A 22,622-nucleotide genomic window follows, 5' to 3' on the forward strand; every position below is an offset into this window, starting at 1 on the left:
AAGGTGCTTTGTGTGATTAAAGGTTGGTCCGCTGCCTCCAAGCCGCGGTTTCAAAGAATCTATATAGCAATAAATTTCATAGTTTGGACAGTCATCATACGAATAACCTATTTCATATTTCATTGTTTGATGTTCAAGCCATGCCTGCAGGAACAGCACACAACAGAATGAGCCCAAGGGAAAATGAATTTGCTCTTCTGAAATAATCCCCACGGCAATCAACACCTCTTTAATGAGGATTACTGTGCAATGCGCTTTATTCTTTTCGAGCGCGTCCATGTTCACACGGTCATGCTGACAAAAAAGATGCGATGAACCACGTTCATCACAAGGTCAACTTAGTAGCTGCTCTGGATGTTTTTGGTACAGTTTTCCCAGCTGCAGTGTGTAACGTTTTGTTACACAGGGGCAAAGGAGTTCACTTCTAAAACTCGTCAGTCATACTCCAACCCGTTTGCTGTCGTCTCGCTTTACTAGTGCAATGTTGCCGTTGCCTCCGTCTGTCCTGGCATAAAATGAATCACTTCCTGTGTGCAATGTCACTGGGCAACATGAGATAGAAACGGTGCTACACTGAGAAAAACAGAGAGAGTCATTTGGAGCGGATAAGCTTAATCAGCACTAAGTGAACTCATTTGAATAGTTTTAAAATATTCAGGTTTTAGCATATCAGAAACTAGGACAGGATGCTCTGACCGTTTTTCATGAAAGTAGGTATTCTAATGATCAGTAATTAAAACATAAGTGAGGGAAGCTTGTGTTTGTGGTGCTTTGAAATTGAAATATGTGATGGCAACATGTAATATTATATGGAAAAACCTTTATGTAACCAGACCTCATTTAGATTTAATATTTTACAAGCGGGTCCTGGCCAAGACAGACAGCAGCACATTCAACAGAGTTACAACATTCATTGGTCCAAGCTGATAAACATGGTAGAAAACAGGTCTCTTTTTTTTGGCTTGGAAATAAAGACAAGGCAGATTTTTAAATGAAAAAAAAAGAAAAAAATTCCAGTCTCATATTTTTTCTGTCACAAATAACTGAATATGAGGCTCATCAACATATTTGACTTCAATATGTGGACCCTGGACTGTGGTGATGAGTGGGTGGCCTTGACGTTCCCATTTGAAAACAACATACAACATTTGGTTTTGTCAACGTTCAGAATAAGGTTTTTTTGCATGCAAGTTGTAGCTGGTTTGCAGTGGATGCTGAGCTGTAGATCACAGCATCATCAGCATAAAGATGAAAGTTTGAAACATTTTTAACCAAGTCCACATTTATACAAGAACTAATCATTTCAGTTTAGTCTGGTTTTACACGAGTCCTTGACAATTCATGGGGGGAGTTTCTATGATCATTTAAACAACAGCTCTGTATCTTCTAATTGGAACAGTGAATTGCGATTTACAATCATCTGAGAAGCACCCACTCTAAGTTATGATTAGCTTTCCTGTCTTTTCTCCATGCCACTTGTATTCATGCAGTAAGTAAATACATTTCGGGTTAAAATGCATTGTTACATGGTGGATGGCTTAACGAGCGCACTGCGGTATTTGTTGTTGCCCAGATATCTGTTTATCCGGAGCGTAATTGTCAGCAGATGTAGTCGCCTCAGTTTTGAATCGGCGACCTGTGAAACGTCAGGTTCTCGAGGATTTGTGTGCTTTTGTACTCTTTGTTAGAGTTTTATTGAATTGTTGAGTGACCCTTTTTCTTCGCTATTGCACCATGTCATGAATTTTAAATGAACGTGTCAGAGGTTTTAGAGATTGATGAAAGCTGTTTCATCGCTTGAAGTCGGCGCTCTCCTCTCCAGGTTGGACGTGAACCTATGAGCATTATTACAGGATCGAGAGAACAGTCAGTATTAAAGGCCCTGAGCTGTCAACTGAAATGAACACATGACAACAGATAGGATAGTTCGCTTATAGAGGGGACCTGAGTTTGACTTGGTGGAATTAGCAGTTGCTGGGTCCAGGGTGAGATGTCTGTCTGAGGTGAAGGCGATGTCCAGACCCCTGGTGCATAATCTATAGTTTAATTTATTACAAGTAGACAGAGGAGACCCTTGGTTCACACACAACATGCCTCCTCTCTCCAATGCCTATCAAATTAAGTGAGTCCTTTTAGAGGATGTTAAGAGGAAGACATATCCTGTCACGAGGTTTTAGTGCAGAGACAGATGCAGGAAGAAGAAAAAAAAAGAGTAAAAAGCAATCCCATCACTATGCAAATGAGTTCTGCTGAGATTTTAATAGCCATTTTTTTTTTTTTTAGAATCAGTGTGCAAGTGTCGTGCGTTTCCGTTTTAGAGGCTGTTCCTAGGAGACCAGGTCATTTATGTCACCTCGAACAGTCCTGTGTCTTAAGCAGCCCAGGCATGATCATGCTCTAGAAATTGAAATTTGAATTCTCCTGCTGTTTTTTTTTTAAATTTTAGATCAAAATGCAATGTTATATGCATAATCATAAACAAATTGCACGCATAAACAATTCTATTTATTTAGCGATATGAGTAGAAGAAGGTGGAGCTAGTTCGATATATTGATCTAGTTATTGCAACATGAAATATCACAGTGTTTTAGTGCATTAGGCAGAACGCTCAGATTAAACGACCTCAGCATTTAACACTTCTGTTTGCATACAATTGAACTGATTTGACGTGAAATTTTATTTTAGTTTTATTACCGTGCAACTATGCAGAGCAGAACCAGCACAGTTTGCAGACCATATTAAGGGTCTTTAAAAGCACTTTAAAAGCAAAACTGGTCCTGTGCCAAAATGCTACACAAACAGTAACATTGAGCATGTGTATAAAAAAAGGTATTTCTATTTGAGCCTTGTTTATACTGTTTGGCTAAATACAGTTAAAAGCTCATTGAAGCATGTAACAGTTTAAAAGCCAGTGAATCAAAGTGGATTTTAAGGAGCTTCTTAAAAGCATCAGCACACTGAGTCTGTGTCATAGCTTCTGGCAGAACATTGCACTGCAGAAACAGCTCTGTCCATTGCTAATGAATAACATCAATGTGTCCAAGATGAGGTGAACCCTGAATTTATATATTGAATATAATAATTTGGTGTGATTTGTTTATAGATGGCTCTCAGTGTTAATGCTGGTCTTGGCTACAAATAAATCAATGTATGGGCACTGATTTGTGTGAAAACACACCTTTAACCAGGCACAAAGTCCGGCCCACGGGCCAATCACGGCCCTCGTCAGATTTTGTATGGCCCACAGCTTCGGTTTTATAATTTGTTATTTATGGCCCGGGACGGACTTGGACAGACAAGTATTTTTACTTTTGCGTGGCTTAGATTTGGTTACATTGCCATTTAAAAATGATAATTGTGACAATTCAAATTAAATTATTATAAAACAGTGCATTTGTATGTAAATGTTACAGTTCACATTATCAAATCTGGCCCTGTCTTAAACTGTAGCAGCTGAGAGGATGCCAGCTGAGGAGACGGGGTCTAATCTGACCTGTGGATGGGTTGTTTTTATGCAAACTCGTGCATATGGCCACGCATTCAGGATGGACCCATCTGCATGTGATCGGATCTCTCATTTCTAGGTCTGAATGGGGTTATACTGTATGCACCTATGAAAGCATGAAGACGTTTGTACACAATAATGAGATTTTAATGAGACTTGGTTCTTGGTTTGTAGGTGGAAAGGTTTGAGTTTCTGGTCATTAAATATAGCATGATGTGGATGTTTAACTGAGACCCAACCAGTCTTCAATATCCTGCAGATAGTTTTGTAAATGAGTTACATGTTTTTGATTAATGGAAGATTTGCATTATCTGCAGAGCAGTGAAAGCACTTTCTTTTGTATGTGAGGACAGAAATGTTTTTGACCAATACCTGAACCTTTAATGTCATTTGAAATGAACGTGGTTTGCTTTCTCTCACATTAATTGCTGGGATTGAGTGGATTACACACAAATCAAAACATGACGATTATTTCTAAATCCTCCTGAATTCTGTTACTAGGATTATTAAAGTAGGCCACACATTAGTGGTTAGCACGATTTGCAGCCTTTGCAGCAAGAAGACCCGGGTTCGAGCCCCGGTTGGAACAAGAGCCTTTCTGCATATTATTGTGGAAGATAATGTGATTCCAAAAAATGTTTTGTAACCCAAAAGAGTCTAAGAGTATAAATTGGTTATATGTATTATATGCAATTTTAATACTGATTGCATCAGAGCCAACACTTTATTTCCCCTTATGTATCTTAATTTTCACCTCCGTGGGCTGTTATATACCTCACATTTTGTAATCCATCACTCCTTCCTGCATTTGTTTTGTCATTATATCACAGCCATTTGGTTTTTCCACCCTTGATCTTCAGGCAGCACAATGCACAAATGCCCTTTAGCTCCTTATCAGCTTCCCACATGGTATATGGCGCTCAGCCTAACAGCTAGCTTCCCCTGCTAATGGAGCATGCCGCTCGAGCCAGCTGCGGATGTGCGTTTCCCCTCTACCTGGCTCTGAGAGTGAGCTGAGGCCACAGGTGTCCAACGGACCAGGCACAGACCTAAAACCTAATCACAGGCTTCCACTAATCACACAGAAGTCTTCTGTTTCCACTCTGCTCTTGCACCAGCTGTGCTTGCAGTGTGTCTGTGTGTGTGTGTGTGTGTGTGTGTCGGAAGCATAACAACACAGTCAGACCAGAGGAAGAACATTAGTGTTAAGAATCAGAGGAAACATTGGTTTCAGTGTGTTGTACAATCTTATTAACCTCTTTGGGAAACATATTTGAATGCTATATCCTTTAATGTCATGTCACATGTATTGTGGCTTTATTGCATAATTGAGGCCTCTTTTTAGTGGAGTCACTCAGCCTCCCTGTCTCTAATTGACTTTTCTCCATGTGACTGTTTTGTGATGAACAGATGGTGACACTTTGATTTGCTATTACATTTTTTCATCTCTGTTGTAGGGGAACAGCACTGAAATATTGCAGACAGACTTTAAAATGTATGTCCCACTTTGTTGCAGAATCTTGTTTGCACAGATTGTATTTAGAATCGAACTCCTTAATATCCCATTTAAACAGTTATTCCCGTTAAAAGAGCTTTATACACCTTATTCCTATCCCTAATGGTACCTTTGCGTGAATTATCTGGCACTGAAGCTAAACCGGTGCTTTCAATGGTAACTGGACACTAATCACTGAGTGTGAATTGTGACATTTTAACATGTGGGAGCATCACCTGTTACACCTCAAATGGGATGATGTGATAATACCCATAATCATCTCTACAGTATCACCCTCAGGATTAAGGTGTATCACACACTGTAATTATGTCCAGTCTGATGTATTTTGAATACTATGACTACCTTTCTTTTAATATATTTCCACAGTAAAGCTTTTGTCCTGGTCCCAGCCTTAATTGTAGTAGACTGAATCATACCACGTATGCAATTTAAATCTCCACCAAATGTGCAAACCTCTATCGGCAAGAGTCCAATCATAATGGGAAGGTTTATACAGATTTCTTAATATCCGAGATCCAGTCAGTCAGTCCCTCCCTACATACAGCTGAATTATTTACAAGTAGTCACCTATCCTGACATTGACTGCGTGAGTGTGGGCGTTATATTATGCATGAGGGAAAAAAATACATGAGGTTTCTTGGTAATCAATGACCTTGTGGATAAAACAGCGGCAAAGTCAAAAAACTGCTGATCGTCTGAGCATCAGGAGAAAAGCAGGTGTCATAATCAACAGCATATCTGCTTCTGTTTATAATCGAGGATTTATAATCTCTCCTTTTGTTGAACTAACCCCCTCTGTCTTTAGTAGACCTTTGCAGGAAGCACTCAGTGCAGCAGAGTGAGGGTTTGCAGAGATAACAGCCACAGGTGAGGCAGGTGAGGAAATAATAGCGGCTCCCCAGAGACGAGAAACAATAATAAAATCCCAGACAATGGGCTTTTCAACAGTGGGAAGCTCTTAAATGAAGAAGCACTTTAACTTCACCTCGAACTACAAAGACTGCACACAGAAAGTCACATTACTACAATTAATATGCAATCTTCACTATAAACTCGCATGTAAGCAGTAAAGGCATCAACTAAAGACTTTGAGCGTCGCCGAACTGCATAGTGGGTCCATTGCTTCTCTTTGCTCACGTCTTCCAAGCGACAGCTCATGTCTCAGCCAATCGAATCACGTTAGGCAAATATTCCAGCACAGGCGCTAGCTCATGAATTCACATTTAATGTGCGACTCAAACACTACACAGACCAAACGGAGCTCTCGGACAAGGTTGTTCTCCTTACTGATGTTGGTCAAAGTCCAACACTGGTGGACATCACATCACCATCTCTTTAGCAACGTTTGCAACTCTTGCCTCATCATTGGCCACGACAGACACTGCTCTGCAGAGTATCAGACCCGCCCAGGTTCAAGCTGTTAGAGTCGTCTATAATGTTTGCTGTTTTTAATACATCACCCAGAGCAGTTGCAGCTTCAATTCTCTGTTAAGACAACGGTAGGCGACTATCTGAAAGATAAACCAACTGGTTAAGAGCCGTCTTCAGTGGCGTTATCTCACATCCACGTTATCACCTCATGACATCTGTGATAGCAACTCTGTGTTTCCATCAGCAGCCGTGGCAATGATCAGGCTAATGAAAACAATATGTTGCAGCTGAGAGGAAAAATAAGAGCACTGAGTATTGAAGATTAGCAGTAAATAAATCAACTGCTTATCGGTTGTGACGGTTTTGACTTGATTGGCAGACAGCTAAAATTTCAAGTTTTTAAAAGAGAAAATGTGATATTAGTTAGTAAATGATTGTCTTAGATAGCTGTTGATTTTTCTATGCTTTAAACAAACCCCCTACGTTCTCTGTAGACAAGTATTATTCTGTTTAATCGATTTCATCCTGTTGTTTTTGTGAAATGTACAACTCTGTGTTTCTGTTTGTTAACCACAGATATGGCACACGATGGAGTTCAGTTAATTTCCCTCAAATCACAATATGCTTTTGTGTAAACCCAAAAGATTTTAAGATGCAGCAGTCGTGTACAAAACTCCTTGACTGACAGATTGGAGAGTGAGGATGAAGAGGGAGGAACTGGGGAGGGAGATGAGGAACTGTCGGATTGGCTACTTGGGGTACTTATAGGCGTAATAGTGTTACCACTAATGCCAACAGCAATGATAGCACCTATTAACAGTAATAATATTCTTCTCTTTGAGAGTAAGCATGTTTAGAGTGAAGTGATTTACTGGGGTTAATACTGCACTAACATTTCCTTTACATAATAGAGCTTGGTCATTAAGGGCTTTTTACGGAGGGTAATATAGAAGAAATATGATCTCTTTTTTTCCCCCGCTTCCTGTCAGTTCTCATGCTGCAGCATTGTGGTTCAGTCCATACTGAGTATATTCTGCTGTCTATAATGTATATTATATTATTGTATATATTATATATTATAGTATATTATTAGAATATAACATTCTATTTTCACTAATTTTCTATAGTCTAAGTGTTAATATCTTTTTATATTGTAATTTTCTTTTTTGGTAATGCATGTTTATTATTTATTATCTCTATCTTTACTGTCTTGCTGCTGTAACAATGTAAATTTACCCACTGCGTGACAAATAAGGGACTATCTTATTTTATCTTAATTTAAGGCAGTACAGTAGTGCAGTCAACAAGCAGAGACTGTATATAAGAACGGACCGAGTACAACAAAGTCCTGTTGTGAAGCCTCGACGTTGGCGATTTGACTGATGCTCGATACAATTAGATTAATGTACACCAGTCTGAGAATTTGAAGCCAGTCAGAAGTAATTTCTAAATTAGGAATACTTGACAAATGCAGTCCCTAACTCAATGAAAGGAACAAAAAAAACCTGAGTCATACTTTGCATGTTCTGTGTCTGCCAAGAGCCACTTTGCAATTTTGTATGCACACGCATGGCTGTGGTTCTATTCATACTAAAAATGAAGGTCAGTGTCAAGTGCTCAATGTCTGCACACTTGATCTCACGTTCCATTCAAGTCGTGGTGATTTCTTGCCAGGAGTTTTCCCTCACTTGTATGTCCTTGTGTTTCTGGAGCCCTGAGTTGTGCATGTTTGGGTGCTGGTCGACCTCCTTACACACCCTCAAGAACGTGTCAATGGTTACCGTCTTCTTGATTGTCTCTTATAACCAAAACAAGTGCACACCACCAACTGTTAATGTTGTGCAGATCTCTGAGGATGTGTTGAAAGTATGACCCAGGCCTAAAAGGCCATGGACATGTTGATCATGGACAAACAAAAAAACAAAAATGTATGTCTTTGTGACCTGCCTGTTATTCCGAATGTTGGAGGGAAATGGAACATCTTAAACAATCCACACAGAGGAATTCAACTTACACATTCAAATATCAAAAAAACTGTCAAAGAAAAATTTAAACAATTATAGTCCCGTTAATGTGGAGGCACCAATCTAATCCAGTCCAAAGTCCAAAATTCACTCTTACCCAAACAGTTTTTAATAGTTTTTTTCAGATTTGGTTTTGAACATGTTCTCAAATATTCTGGGGCACTTTTAATACCTTTGCTTTAATCTCATCTCCAAGGTTCTCCTGCTGATAAACAGAGCTTTGTAGGTCATGATTAAGGGGTTCATTTGTCTTGCCCACTCTTGCCTGCTTAGTTTCAGCCTTCCGAGTAATTAAGGAGCTGTGGAACAGTGAAAGCTGGACAGCCTCAGGGGCTTTCACTCGTAGTCTTATGCATCCATTAACAACACAGCAAATGCCTTCCATATGTACACTCACGCTGGGGCATTCATTGCAGTCTTCATGGGAGTCCTCATAGAAATTGCAATTGATGTTGTAATTGTTCTTTGAAATTTATTTAAAGAAGAGGTTCCGGTGAATGGAGAACAACTGATATAATTATTACCTGATGGTGAAGTTTTTGTTCTGGTGTATAATGACTTATAATAACCTATCTCGATCAGCTTTCTTGTGCCCATCTGTTCAAATGCAAGGCAGATAAATACATTATAGAATATAGAAAGTATTATTCAGCGTGACTTATCAAATTTTACAACACACTGATCACAACAACGAGACAAGAACCTTTATAATCTCATTACTTTTGCGCCTAAATCTCATTTCCGTCACTTTGATTCTTTGATAGAATTTGTATAAAAATTGTGTCTCATGCATCAAAAGGCTCCTCCAATAAACACAGATGATGTCACAAACAAGAAAATGTGGCTATTCATTCACTGATCCATGTTAGTGCACAGGCGGGGCGGGGCTCGCAATGCGAATACACAAGAACTCACAGGGTGGCAGGATATGCATGATATTTGGGCGTGGAACTACAAATGTGTGATGGATTAAAAAAAAAAAAGAAGATGCAGTTGACATGGCATCCTACGCTTTGTTCAACCACTCATACCTAATCCCAAATCCCTGAATGGTTCTGTCAGAGGACAGAAACAGATTATTTTCTCGAGTAAAGAGATTCAGAAAAGCATTTATATTCTGCACAGCTGTCTGCCAACACTTGAGGAAAAATGAGGTGATTCTGCAGATCAAACTTAAGCTGAAATACAAAAAACTATTTTCCACTGTGAACAGAGGTTAAATTCAAATTGCACACGGTAAGAATATGATATGACATATTATTAATGAGACAATGCATGCAAATCCAATCATTGTTAACCACAAAGTGATCTAACCTTTTAAAAAATACAGGGTTTTTTTGAGCACCTAAATGATTGGAGATTTGTTAAAATTGCCATCATTGCCTTCATAAAAGGCATACTTTATACTGTGTATGTCCATAGATAGTGGATATACAATTTCCTCAAATGTACATTTTACATACTGGATTACGTAGGATATAGAGTATGAATATAGTACATTAATGAAACCACTTAAATTCCCTTTATAGTCTTATAATACATTTGTCCCTCTCTAATGATGAAATGTCCTCATTCCAAAGATTATGAAAAATAAATCTCATTTAAAAAAAACTACCACTCAGTCAGCTGGTCCACTGATATTTCCAATCACTTTGCCTGTCATTTAATATGAACTGGTGGACAATGACTCGAGCTGTCTTGGATGCCAGTAAAGGATGAAGTGCAAAGTGTTTGCTTGAGAAACCCAACAAGAGGAATCATTGTTGAATGAAAACTAAGCTAACACATTAGCTGGGCTTCACTTTTTAAACACTGAACCATGTGGTATTATGCAAAGCTCTGCTGATTTCCCAGATGACTTTGCCTGTAATATACAAAGGGAGATTGAATTTGGGGTGGATTTTTTTTCCAGCAGCAATAATTCTTAATGGAAGATGAACACATTTAGAGGCCCGTGTGGTGTGGGATGAGGGACGAGGCTCTCCATTAACTGAACATCTCAGACCTGCGTGCCCATAGCTGAGTTCCCATTAATGCAGAATGCTATGAATTGGCAAAACTGCGCGACTTGATCGTTTCTCTGTTTTCCCTGATGACTTCAGTCCCGTCCTGTCTGCCAAACTCATTTCCAGTTTATTAACCTGCATCTGATTGAGATAATTAAAACCACTGGCTCCAGTCAACACATTTTCTTAGACGCAGTAAAGCAGTTAAAAGTAAATGTGGGAACTAATACGATGTATTTTCATCATCCATTCATATCTCGTGCTTTGTGTGTTATCCTTCAGTACTTACTCTTTGACTCACTGTCCTCCTGCTGGCACAAAGTACCAAAGCCAAGTTGCTGGGACTGCATGTGCTGAAATAAGTCCAGTGATCACTGTGTGCCAGAGATGACGTCTCTATCATTGTTCAGAGGGAAAAACAAGTGAATTCATGAATTTCTAAGCTCATTTTAAAACCTTGAGATTTTACCTTTTCAATAACACATTCAGAACCTGGGGCTTATACAAATGATTTTTTTCTTTTAAACAAAATGTAAGTAGTGTTAAAGAATCTCAGACACATTAGTAAGGACATGAACTACTACACTTAGTAGTTTCAGTTCTGAACCTTGGGAAAACGCTTTTCGTCTTATAGTCATTTCCTGATACTAAATAGAGACAGGAAATGTGTTTAACCCTAACCCTATGAATAATGTATCTTTGCACAAGTACTTTAAAACAAAATAGTTTGAAAGTAAATGCCTCAGAATAAGACTTTCACATGTACTTGCTTTATGGGAGCCATCATCTTGTTCCAGCATGTTTCTAAAGCAGCTCCAATGGACAAACTAACAGACATGCATTTTGAATTGGTTAAAAACTATATGCAGGTTTTGCACTCATGACTGGCACCTTTGTGTACTGCAAGTCTGACGATGCAAGCCTTTCTGTAGTAAACACACCGTTTAAAGTTCTGCCAGCTCTCTTTTGTTTTCTTTCCCATTTGTACTCACCTCACCCTTTATGAGAGTCTGGGTATGGTGAGCCTGCTCTGTGTTTATGCTCTCAAGTGGTTGCTTGTCAAATTGTTATTGGTGTGAGACATTTGTAATCCTGATGTAGTTGAAGATGTCTGAAAATGGAGCTGAAAACCTGACTGTTACTACTACTGCTGTTGAGATTACAGATGCCTGTAACTCTTGGTAAATCTGTCCATAGTTCATGAGTATTATGTTGCTTCAATTAGCTGTTAAAGCCGCACTGTGAAGTCTTTTGCTGTTGTTGACGTTATTTTTCTGCCTGCGTCTGGCAGAAAATGAGGCTGTCTGGATGTATTATGATTTTCAAAAAAAAAGATTCAATGAGTGAGTACTTCTGCCCCTTTCTGAAACTTTCACTTTCGATATCTGGCAGTAAACGAACAGTTTAGTAATACAGTTCTGAGAAACTGTCGTCGTCTGTGATTGGACGGTTGTTCCGTGGAAGTCCTTAGGGCTAACATAATGACAGATATATGTTTTCCAACCTCAACTGACAGAGGGTGAAAGGTGGGGTACATCCTGGACAGATCACTAGATAGTTTTTGAATGTTCCAGATATCACAAACGGTCTGGGAGTTACGGTAATGAGACGTACACATGCCAAATTTGTGCAAAACCAGGCATCTGTCAAGCAATACTATTAAACCTGACTGAGGGAGCGTTTGTGAGTATACAGCAGCAGCAGAAGCAGTAGCGCTGGGGCAGATGATGATACTGTTGCTGGACATGAGATCTAAACACCACTATACTGTATAAACTCATTTGACACCACTTTAAACGTAATGGACATTTGTTTCTATGTAAAAGTTAGTCACTACAGTTGTAACTCGTAGAATTTCATGTTGGTTTGTTGTTCTCCGAAACTCTTCAACCCTCTTTTTGTAATATTTGAAATTTGAATTTACAGCATCCCTAGTTATTCTTGTGTGTCAAACAAATGTTGGCACATTATGAAGTAATGAATTCCATTTTGTTTTCTTGCCCACTGCATAAGCAATATCACCAAGTTCACACTGTGTATCGGGCTTTGATTTCCAGGCTGTAATTATAATCACAAATTAGATTTAACCAAAAAAAAGTCTCCCCATATTGTTGGACACCATTATCGTGGAAAAATAACTCATTATAATACGATTTAAACAGCTGTAACTGTTTTGGAACAGTCTGTGTTGGTTGTACAGAAGCATCAGTCTTTTCTGCCTTCTTGCCTTCCCCGAGGCTCCATGAGCTCACTGGAGCAAACAAAACAATAAAAGTGACTTAAGGCTCTCTTTTTTTCTTTAAGGGACAACATGTTCTCCTGTTGTTCCAAGAGCAAGATGCTAACAACAACCTTTGGCTGATTATAGAAGGCAGAGGTTAATAATGTTGTTTTTGTTTGTTTGAGTGTTTACAGATAAAACTTAACATTTTTTATCAGTGTTGTTTTTTTTTTTATCAGAACATGTTAAAAGCCTTAATTTATGTGATTCATTATTTAATTTTTTTTTACATGACAAGGACTATTATGATCTTTAAACAACATTGCCTGGCAGTAAGAGATGTGAAACGTTCATGAAAGAATCATTATGGTGAAAAAACCTAATGTTGACCTTTATTTTCATCCAAAAACTAAAACACAGACCAGGAAGTCACACTTTATTGCTGATAAATGACTGAACGGGACCACTGTATTTTATTTGAAATCATTCCCACATTGACATTACTGCTTTGTTTTTACCAAATATTTATCACTCTGTAGTGGAAAATAGTCGTTTTCCACTGTAGACTACAGTACCACCAGCTTGTTTTTCTGACAATGTATAATTGTGACCAGTTTTTGAGGAGTATTTCATCCATATAGGATAGACCATATGTGAAGTGTGAAGTGATGGGGATATTGGATTTAGTCTTGGTTACAAGCCTCACATTTCAGTCCCTTGCACTCACTCTGGTTTAATGTTTCTTCTGTCTGTTTACAAGGTCGTGAACAAGTCTCGTTTTTCAATGCAGGGTCAGAAAAAGATGTTGCTGTGTCTTTGTTAAAGCTCCAGCAGACATGCCAACCTTGAAAACTATTTTTGAGTAGCAACTTACTGGGGATTTAGCGTCAATGTTCCTGTTCTTACACATGGGCACGTGCACTTCCGAGGAACTGCTCCTGAGCTGTTCCTATGAAGGATACGTTGGTAGCATTAGCGTCAAATTTCGTGAACTGTGGCGTTAAGACAGTCTTTACCAGCCTGTCCCATTAATCCCTGTCACATTCCCAAACCCTGTCCATTTACCTTAGGACAGTGGTGGAAAACCAGCCAGACTAACAAGACAGACCGATTTGGTGCTATTTTCCATATGATGTCTCTGTGTCCCTGCTTGTATTTGACGGATGGAAACCAGCTCAATGATTGGCTGAAGTCTTCTTTTCCCAGCAGGCTAAAGTTGCTGCAGGGATGCACGTAAATAGATGAACTGAAAGCTGTTATTGACAAATCGTAGCAGCGTATTTTGATGACACAATGCGTATCTGCTATGCAAAATGCCGTTGGCAGGTCTGCTGCAGTGTGTAACTTTTTTTTGTTGCTGTTGATGTTATTATTCTGCCTCTGTTTGGTCTTTGTGAAACAGAAACAACATATCATTATTTGTACACGGTGTCCTTCATCTGAAAATGAGCTCTGTCAAGCAATACTATCAGAAGTACCTGAGGGAGTGTTTGTGTGTGTATACAGAGGCAGCACATGGGTGGGTGGGGCCAAGAAGCCTTAATTATGTCAAAATGTGAACAACCGGATGTTTGGAACAGTAGAATTCACTTCTGGAACTTTACACGGCTGCTTCTTTGTGCTTTTAGTCACCATCACGGTTGCAGCCGCGATGGATTATTGTCATAAAACAATTCACTGTGTGCAGCACAGAAATGTCACATTTGGCACACATTGGGGTGACACAGGTGAGATCTGAACACCTCTATACTGAGAAACCCTGAGAGAGTTGTGTGGAGCTGATAGATAGACTTAAAATCTGCGCTGTGTGAATGGTTTGAATGACATTACATAACAGACATTATATTTAGGTTGCATAGTACAGAGACAAACAGACTTACTGAAGACTCCATCTCTTTTTTGCTATCTATTTGAATCATGTAAAAAAAAAGTTCAATTGTAGAGAAAATGTGCTCCAGGTATTGAGTCTTTTTTTCCCCAGCTGAGTCATTGCAGGCTCTTCCGTGTCTGAACTGGCCAGACAGTGAATTGTGAGCTCAGCTGTTGGAGAGAGTTTGTGAACAGTCCGTGGTGTTGAAATGGAGATTTAGGAGTCATAATTCTTTGATGCTGGTTCAGCAAACTTGGCTGTATTGCAGTATGTCAAATACTAATCAAATGCCAAATAATCCTGCTTGGCAACAGCTAATTTTATATGTGCAGACTCACTGGGCTAGAACTTTCATTCTAGCCCAGTGCTTTACCACAACCTCCATCTTTGAAGTCATTTGTGTTGCAGGTCATAGGCACTGAGAGTAAGTTCACTCTCCCTGCTCTCATCATTGCTCTCATCAGCCTCATATTGAGCAGCCATGCAGCATTTTCAGTGAGCTGGCGCCATGTGTTGCCAGGTGGTAAACATAGTGAAGCATTTAGCGTCTCAAGGGCCAGACATTTCCCTCAGAAGGTTCAAACCTTGAACAATTTATAGTCAATAACGGAACTTAAAATGAATGTTAATGTTCCTCTGTGGATTTACAAATGATCAACTATAATAACTGCTTTCTGATATATTAGCTTCCACTTTTTAAATTGAGTAGAGGGTTGTGTTTATGGCTTGTTTTGATGCCTCCAAATGGCCACAGTAATGCTTTTGGGTTGTTGTTTTTGTTTTTATAAAAACATAATTAATATTATTCCGTGTGCTTGGCCCAGACTGCAGGACACACTCTGCACACATGCAGCCCAATAATTGTTGCTTGGGTCCTGTCCAGAACAGCTCGTGTCCTGGGTCTGAATCTTATGTGTGTTTTCTAAGGGAATCAGTTGGTAACCTTTACTAAAATAATATGTTCAGAAAATAGTTTTGGGAGGCTAGTTGTGTCCAAACTTTGTAAAATAAATGTTTTTCTTTTAAAATCCTAAAGGTTCATCAGCTCTAATCAAAATCTGCTTAGTCCATGAGAACATCAGGGATTAATGTGCAAATATATGTATTTGAATTATCACAGTTGATCTGATTCAAAACTTGATTGAGCACACTTAGAGCATGAGCGTACTGTTTAGTTAAATGTATATTTCTTTGCAGCTTCTATGATGGTATAAATCTAAAAAGGCATTTAATGTACAAAACTATTGTATTATGTAGTTCCATCTCTAAGAAAGACATATGAGTGTCACAGCTTGTTCTCTTTATTCACACCAGTTATACAGACTGAGCCACTGTTAACATCTTTCGTTTTATTTCCTGGAGAAGGGACATAAATCTGTGGTGGCAGTGAGCACCAGTTTGAACAACAGCAGATGGACTTGTAACCTGTTGTAAATGGCTTTTGGCTGCACACACCGAGCCACAGCAGAGAAGTAGGAGGAAAAAAAGAGTTTGGTGTGGGGGACTTTCACCTCAGTCCTGCCCACAGGGGCTCATGGGAATATTAGATTATGAGTCAGCCACAGCCAACATCAAACCTGCGCTGCTGAAAGGTCACCAACACTCTGAAAGCATCATGGCCACTGTCCATTAGAGGGCCTGAACCTTTTTTGTGACCCTATCATGGCAACACTGGTGAATCTAAATGTTATAGCTCACTAAGGATTTTCTCTTTCAGCAGTTGTGTTGGATTTAATTAACATCTATCAGATTTATTATTTTGATAATAGTTAATACAACTACAGACAGAAATGACTGTGATTGATTGTTTTAAGTAAAGGGTGTAGCTCCATAACTTTAAAAAAATGAAGTGTGTTACTTTCGAACCATTGTCAAATGCTGATTAAGCCTCTATCTCTGTGTTCCTCTGTATAGTCGTGTTTTGATCTCTTGTAAACCCGCTGACGTTCCCTCACTGCACACAGAAAGTGATTCTTTTCATGTCAACACAGATGGAGGCAACAGCAACAATGCGCTAGTAAAGTGACACGGCTGCAAACAGGTTGGCGTATGAGTGAAAACGCAAGGAGGTGCCCACAAAAGGATTCATATGTGAACTCTACTGCTCAAAAAACTTGACTCCGCCCACCTCTGTGCTGCAGCTGTATACATATAAAGTCAGGTCTGAAAGTATTACTTCACAGAGACCCTTTTCAGATGAAGGACGCAGCATACAAATAATGTTACATAATAGGCAGAATATTATATAAATAAAAATGCACAGCAGCTGATGAAGTAAATAAAAAGTCATCTTCTCAGCTTGTGATTAAACCTGTCTGAGTACACCATTTCATTTCAGACTGCAATGTTTAATAACTATACAATATCTTTTCAAGCATTTTATGCAATTGTGCATAACGATCAATGTGGCTCAATGTTGTAACACCACAACAGCAAGTGAAATATATGGGACTTGATCATCTTTTATTTTTGCATGACAGCAGACAGCTCAAGCAGAGAAAAGACGTGTACTGCACTTTTGCAAAATATAAATCCAAAAATGGCAAAAAGGGGAAAAGAAAGAGGTAGTTTCTTGAAAAATAAGTGCAACTTAAATGCATTTAAAAGTAGATACTCACATATAATTCAGGAGAGGAATTAGATGAAGATGGAGCGAGAAATAAGGTGACTCTAATTATTCTTATTTTATTTATTTAGCCGCCCCCCCCCTTTGTAAAAGCAGACATGGTCACCATGGCCGGTCGGTGATTGGGTCTCCCACAGAGGTCAAGATAAATCAGAGGGGGACATACTATGTTTTTCTCTGGGAAACTTTTCCCGGTACACCTCTCATTTGTAGAACATTGGACAGTGTGAGCTTTCCAATAAAAACATTCAAATGAAACCTCTTTATAAGGGAACATAACTGCAGGCTCTGGGCTGACTGTGTGGTTTTTGAATTGAAACTAAATTAAATACAGTATATAATATGCAAAATGTAAACATATGCACAACACTGACGGAGCTGCAATCAGGGCCCTGCTTTTATCTCAAGTAGTTTTTTTTATTTTTTAGGGAATTTATTGTTTCTTGTTGAAAAATTCATCACGTAGCTGCAGCTAGTCAGCTTAACATAAAGACTGGATTACAGCAGTGGTATGTTTGTTTTCTTCATTTTTTTATTTGTTATGGCTGGTTTTGGTCAGGATTTAATGTTTGTATTATTTTATTACAGAATTTTTTTTTGTTTGTTTTGTTTTTTACATATATTTTATTTGTGAAACACCTTTGAGAAGAGCTGTATAAACAAACAAAATATGACTTATTATTATTAATTATTGTGACTTTTATGCAGGCAACAAGAACTAGAGAACCAACCTTTCTAACTTAAGGCAAATCACGAATAGAGCGTTTACCATAAGGGTTCGTTCACCTTTCCAAAGGTCCAATTCTTACACTTTGAATGTCAATGTTGTAGAATTCAAGCTTTTTCAATGATTTCAAATATCCGCACAGACTCTGAGGATAATAACATATTAACTCCGTTTAGGAGACATGACCACAATTACTCAAAGGTGGCCACAGGAGGGCAGTAAATTACAGCATGACTGCAAACAGGAAATATCGGGTTGTGTTCTGGGACATTTGGTTTTGCTCTAACTATGTCTATTTTTAGTTTAAACCTGTTTAGCTCTGCTTGCCTTTGATTGCCCTCATGGCACATCACAAAATGATGCTTTTACTGTTATTGCCTAGCAACTGGTTTGGCCCATCACCAGCATATTGCCCCTCATGTTTTTTACACTTTGGTTTTTGTACAGGTTCAACAACATTGGTAATTATTGAGCTTTAGAGTACATTTTAAATTTGGATAGAGCCAGGAAAGCTTTTCCCCTCTGTTTCCAGTCATTATGCTGAGCTAAGTCAAGCTAAGCAGCCTCTGTGCAACAGTAAGGTATTTTACAGTGTATTACAGTAACATCAATTTTTCATTTCCATCTTGGCAAGAAAAGGAGCAAGACATTTCCCCCCAAAAGTGTATCATTCACTCAAGCCTCTGTCTAAAAGTTACAGTGTGTAAAATGTATTGTTTAAGTTGCATGTTGCAGCTAAATATTCCTCACCTCACCCTTCCCTTCCAAATGTATTTTAGAACCTATGTACTCTTCAGTTAGCTACAAAACTCAAAATAACTGGCTCCTGAAAAGAAAATGTATATAAAAGGCTCATTCTGTGATAATGTAAAACAACAATTCATACTTCACAATAATTTTATTATATATTAATTATAACATATATGTATATATATATATATATATATTATTATTGTTTATTTTATTTTATTAATGTATCTTCAATTTCAAAGTAAATTCACCGCAATTTGACACACTGGACCTTTAAAACAGTGTCAGTAACTTTCAAAATAATTAAACCAAAATGTTCACATGGAAAATCTGTGGCCTTTTACAAAGAACTGTCAGTGTTGGCTCACTTTTGCACTGAGGGCCTTCTTCTTTTTCTTAAAATGTACACTTCCCAGTAATGGTTCAATTCAGCCATGTGTTTATATGTTGTGGATGTTATGGAAAGCTTGCCCGATGTTGATAATTACAACACAACATTACAGCGCACATCAGTGGGAATAAAAGAACAGTGGCACACACCATTCAGACCAGGGAATCCTGTAATGGAAACATACTCAATGTTGCAGATTTTCGAGACACCGACAGTGGGTGGATCAAAGTGCATTTCCATGGCTGAATTACAACAGGACACTGAAATGTAACAGTGAATAACAAACAAAACAGAGTTCCTTTTTTCTTTTTCTTTTTTAAATTCACTTCGAAGATTGTCAGGGTGCAGCAGCTCTGCTTTAGACCTAAAAGGACTTTTTCCACGACTTGCAGAGGATCTTCTGAAAGGCTCGTCTAAAGTCACGGTTGAAGATTGTGTAGATGGCAGGGTTGAGGGAGCTGTTACAGTAGCCAATCCAGAAGAAGAATTTAAAGAGTGGCTCAGGGATCTTACAGGAGTCCCTGCACACGCCGTACAGGCTGTAGCTAAAGAAAAAGGGGAACCAGCACACAACAAAAACTCCCATGACCACAGCCAGGACGAATGTAAACCTTTTCTCCCTGGCTTGAGAGACCTTTTTCCGGGCTAAGGAGCTGCGGCGACGTTTCCTCCTGGAGGCAAAGATGTCCATGGACTTGTTACTGACTCTGGAGATGCGGGTGGAGTGTTTGGAGTGTTTCTTTTGACTGGCCCTCTTGGCTTGCTGTGAGTCATGTTGTTGTGGTTTGTGACTTTTGCCCTCTGAGGAGGTGCTGTCCTCCATGTCAACATCCTCAGTCTGCACACCGATGGTGACAGTGCGTTGGCTGGGTGTAGGCGGGCACTGACAGTGACCATTCTCTTTGTCACCAGGGAAAGGAGGGATGGTTTTGCTCAGTCCATTCTCAGTTTGTGTGGCACCATCTGGCTTTGGTCTTTTTTCCGACATGCCTCTGGTTCTGGTTTTGGCCACTTGATATATTCTGATGTAGACCAGGATCATGATTAGGCATGGAGCAAAAAAGGAGGCGATGCTGGAGGAGAGGATGTACCAGGTTTCATCATTCAGCTCACACTGAGGCTGCGAGCTGACTTCATTGTTGCTGTCTATAGACACAAGCGGCGGTGATGATATGAAAGCAGATATAAGCCACACAATCACGATGATGCACTTGACGCGTTTAGGAGTCCGCTTCAGGTTGTACTCTACAGCCTGCGTAACGGACCAGTAGCGGTCCAGGCTTATTGCGCACAGATGCACAATAGACGAAGTGCAGAACAAAACATCCAGCGCCAAATATATGCCGCACCAAACTTTTCCAAAATACCAGTAACCCATGAGTTCATTCGCTAGGGAGAAGGGCATCACCAGAGTGGCGACCAGGATGTCCGCGGTGGCCAGAGACACCAGAAAGAGGTTCTGAGGAGCTTTCAGCGCCCTGCTCGTTAACACAGCAATGACCACCAGAATATTCCCAACAACGGTAAAGAGAATGAGAAAACTTACAAGAGCAGCGATGCCGGCTGTGGCTGCTAAAGAATATCCACTGTCCAGGCTCCAGGAGGAGGAATTCAGATGGATCACCGTGAACGCGTCCATTCCGCTGGCGTTAGACGACTCCATCCCGACTGTGCGCACCCTCACAGAAACATATCGCGCACTGGTTGAACGTTGGCATGAATTCACATCGAGTCCTCTAATGAGTGAGTCCATCAAAAACGCGCGGCACCGCTGCCAGTTTACAAATCTGACGACATGGGTGCGCGCGCGTCAAACTGTGGAGTGTGTGGATTAAGTGTCCGTCAAAATGACATTGGTTACTGAAATAATAATGACGATTATGATGATGATAATAATGATGATGATGATGATGATGATATCCAGTGCAGCTGAATCTGGTCTTGTCGTGCGTCTCCGCTTTGGCTGGAGTTGAAGTGTCGCCCTCCTTCAGCATGGTGCGCTCTCGTCCCTGACGATGCCCCCATGTGTTGTTTTCATAAAAACTCACTCACCACCGCCGCGGCCGCCCACACCCCCCCCCCCTGGCCTGCACCGTTATTATGATATAGTGGGAATGTGATAAGGCTGGACCTAAGCCTGCGCTGTGGTCCACATTTGATCCATTTCCAAAGTATGAATAAAGTTGTGTGTGTATCTGTATTTGTTACCTCGTTAGGACCTCTTCTGTTATAAAACACTGACCTTGTCAGGACCAGTAGTCCTCATGGCGACCAAGACCTGGTCCAAATGAGGTAGAACCTCATGTCCGAGGAACTGTTGAAGCTCAGGGCTGACATTGGGTTAGGTTAGGGTTGTGCGTCTGCATGTGTGAGCAGTTTTGATGTGTTGGGTTCTTCAGCTGAGACACAGGCTGCGAGACTAGTGCTGCGTAAATCAGCCACAGGAGATGGTTTGGGATTTTTAACAGTCTGCTGTTGTACACACACAGGCAGGGCCGGCTCTTGGCATAGGCGATATAGGCGGTCGCGGTGCCCCGGAGAGCAATCTCGCCTAGGGCACAAAATTAGGTAGAGCCGGCCCTGCACACAGGTGTGCACATCTATTCTTCTTAGGACACTGCATTCACTTCCATTAATGTGTACAGCCTTCAATATCCCTAACCATAACCCTAAGCAGTTAATGCCTGAATTTAACCTAGACCAATTTTAAATCTTAATCCTAATCTTAAATTATAACTAATTTGGACCAGTTTTGGTCTCCATAAGGACTATTGGTCCTCACAATGTCAGTATTTGTGCTAGAAAAGGTCCTAAAGGGGTAACACATACAAGTAATCACCAACGGACACACACACAGAGACAGAGTCTCTGAGTATATTGAATCTCACCCTAACATCTGACAGTATGCTGTTTTTGTGTTTTTCTGACCTCAGTGATGTGTTAACAGATTGAATGTAAAGCCTGCTCATGTGCTACTTTGTTCTACATGGTGCTGTCATCACGACACGGTGGAGCTGATTCTACTAGGCAAGAACAAAACATTGCTGTAATGCTGGATTTATTGAAGGTCAATTCCAACAATTCTGTTCAGTAGAGTAGAACTAGCTCTAATACGACAGCAGAGTTCAGGCAGTGAAAAGCCAAAACAAAAGAGAAAAATAGCAGGAATCATGGTATTTTGAATACAATCTTTCATAACAGACATTGTCAGAACTTCAGATGACAAAACTTCATTTTTCATCTGTTGATAATGTTGCTCTCTTGAGATTGTGTTTGTTTCGGATTGTCTTGTATATAAACAGATGCACCCCCATGACATATACAACAGCAAATGATGTAGCTTTTAAGCAAGAGGTGGTTTTGTGCAACAAGGAGCAGATTTATGCACCAAATTGCATACATTTACAGTTTAAATCTTTAAAAGGGAGTTGAGTTACTATTGCATGTATGCATGGATATTCAACTGGACCCAGAATGGCCCCGGTTCTCTGCACATGCTCTGCTGTTCCTGCCACTGAGCTTTGACCTATGGAAATAAAAAGTGGTACACACAGAAGAAGTGAGAAACAGTGAGACGAACATCAGTGAGGCAAAAATCTGTACATTTTTAGCCTG

The 22,622-nt window shown here is 39.7% G+C and overlaps 1 protein-coding gene across 1 annotated transcript; it reads right to left on the reverse strand.

The window, feature by feature from the left end:
• Window positions 1–18,851: 18,851 nt before the first annotated feature.
• Window positions 18,852–21,009, reverse strand: LOC131456886 (alpha-2 adrenergic receptor). Its single transcript, XM_058625555.1, has one exon. The coding sequence runs from the start codon at window positions 20,758–20,760 to the stop codon at window positions 19,372–19,374; it is 1,389 nt and encodes a 462-aa protein (XP_058481538.1). The 5' UTR covers window positions 20,761–21,009; the 3' UTR covers window positions 18,852–19,371.
• Window positions 21,010–22,622: the final 1,613 nt, after the last annotated feature.

This window comes from Solea solea, chromosome 3 (genome assembly GCF_958295425.1).
Source record: "Solea solea chromosome 3, fSolSol10.1, whole genome shotgun sequence".
In the NCBI taxonomy this organism is placed as follows: Eukaryota; Metazoa; Chordata; class Actinopteri; order Pleuronectiformes; family Soleidae; genus Solea; species Solea solea.

Coding starts and splice junctions, on each gene's coding strand:
- LOC131456886 (XM_058625555.1), bottom strand. CDS start 20,760: ATGGACTCACTCATTAGAGGACTCGATGTGAATTCATGCCAACGTTCA.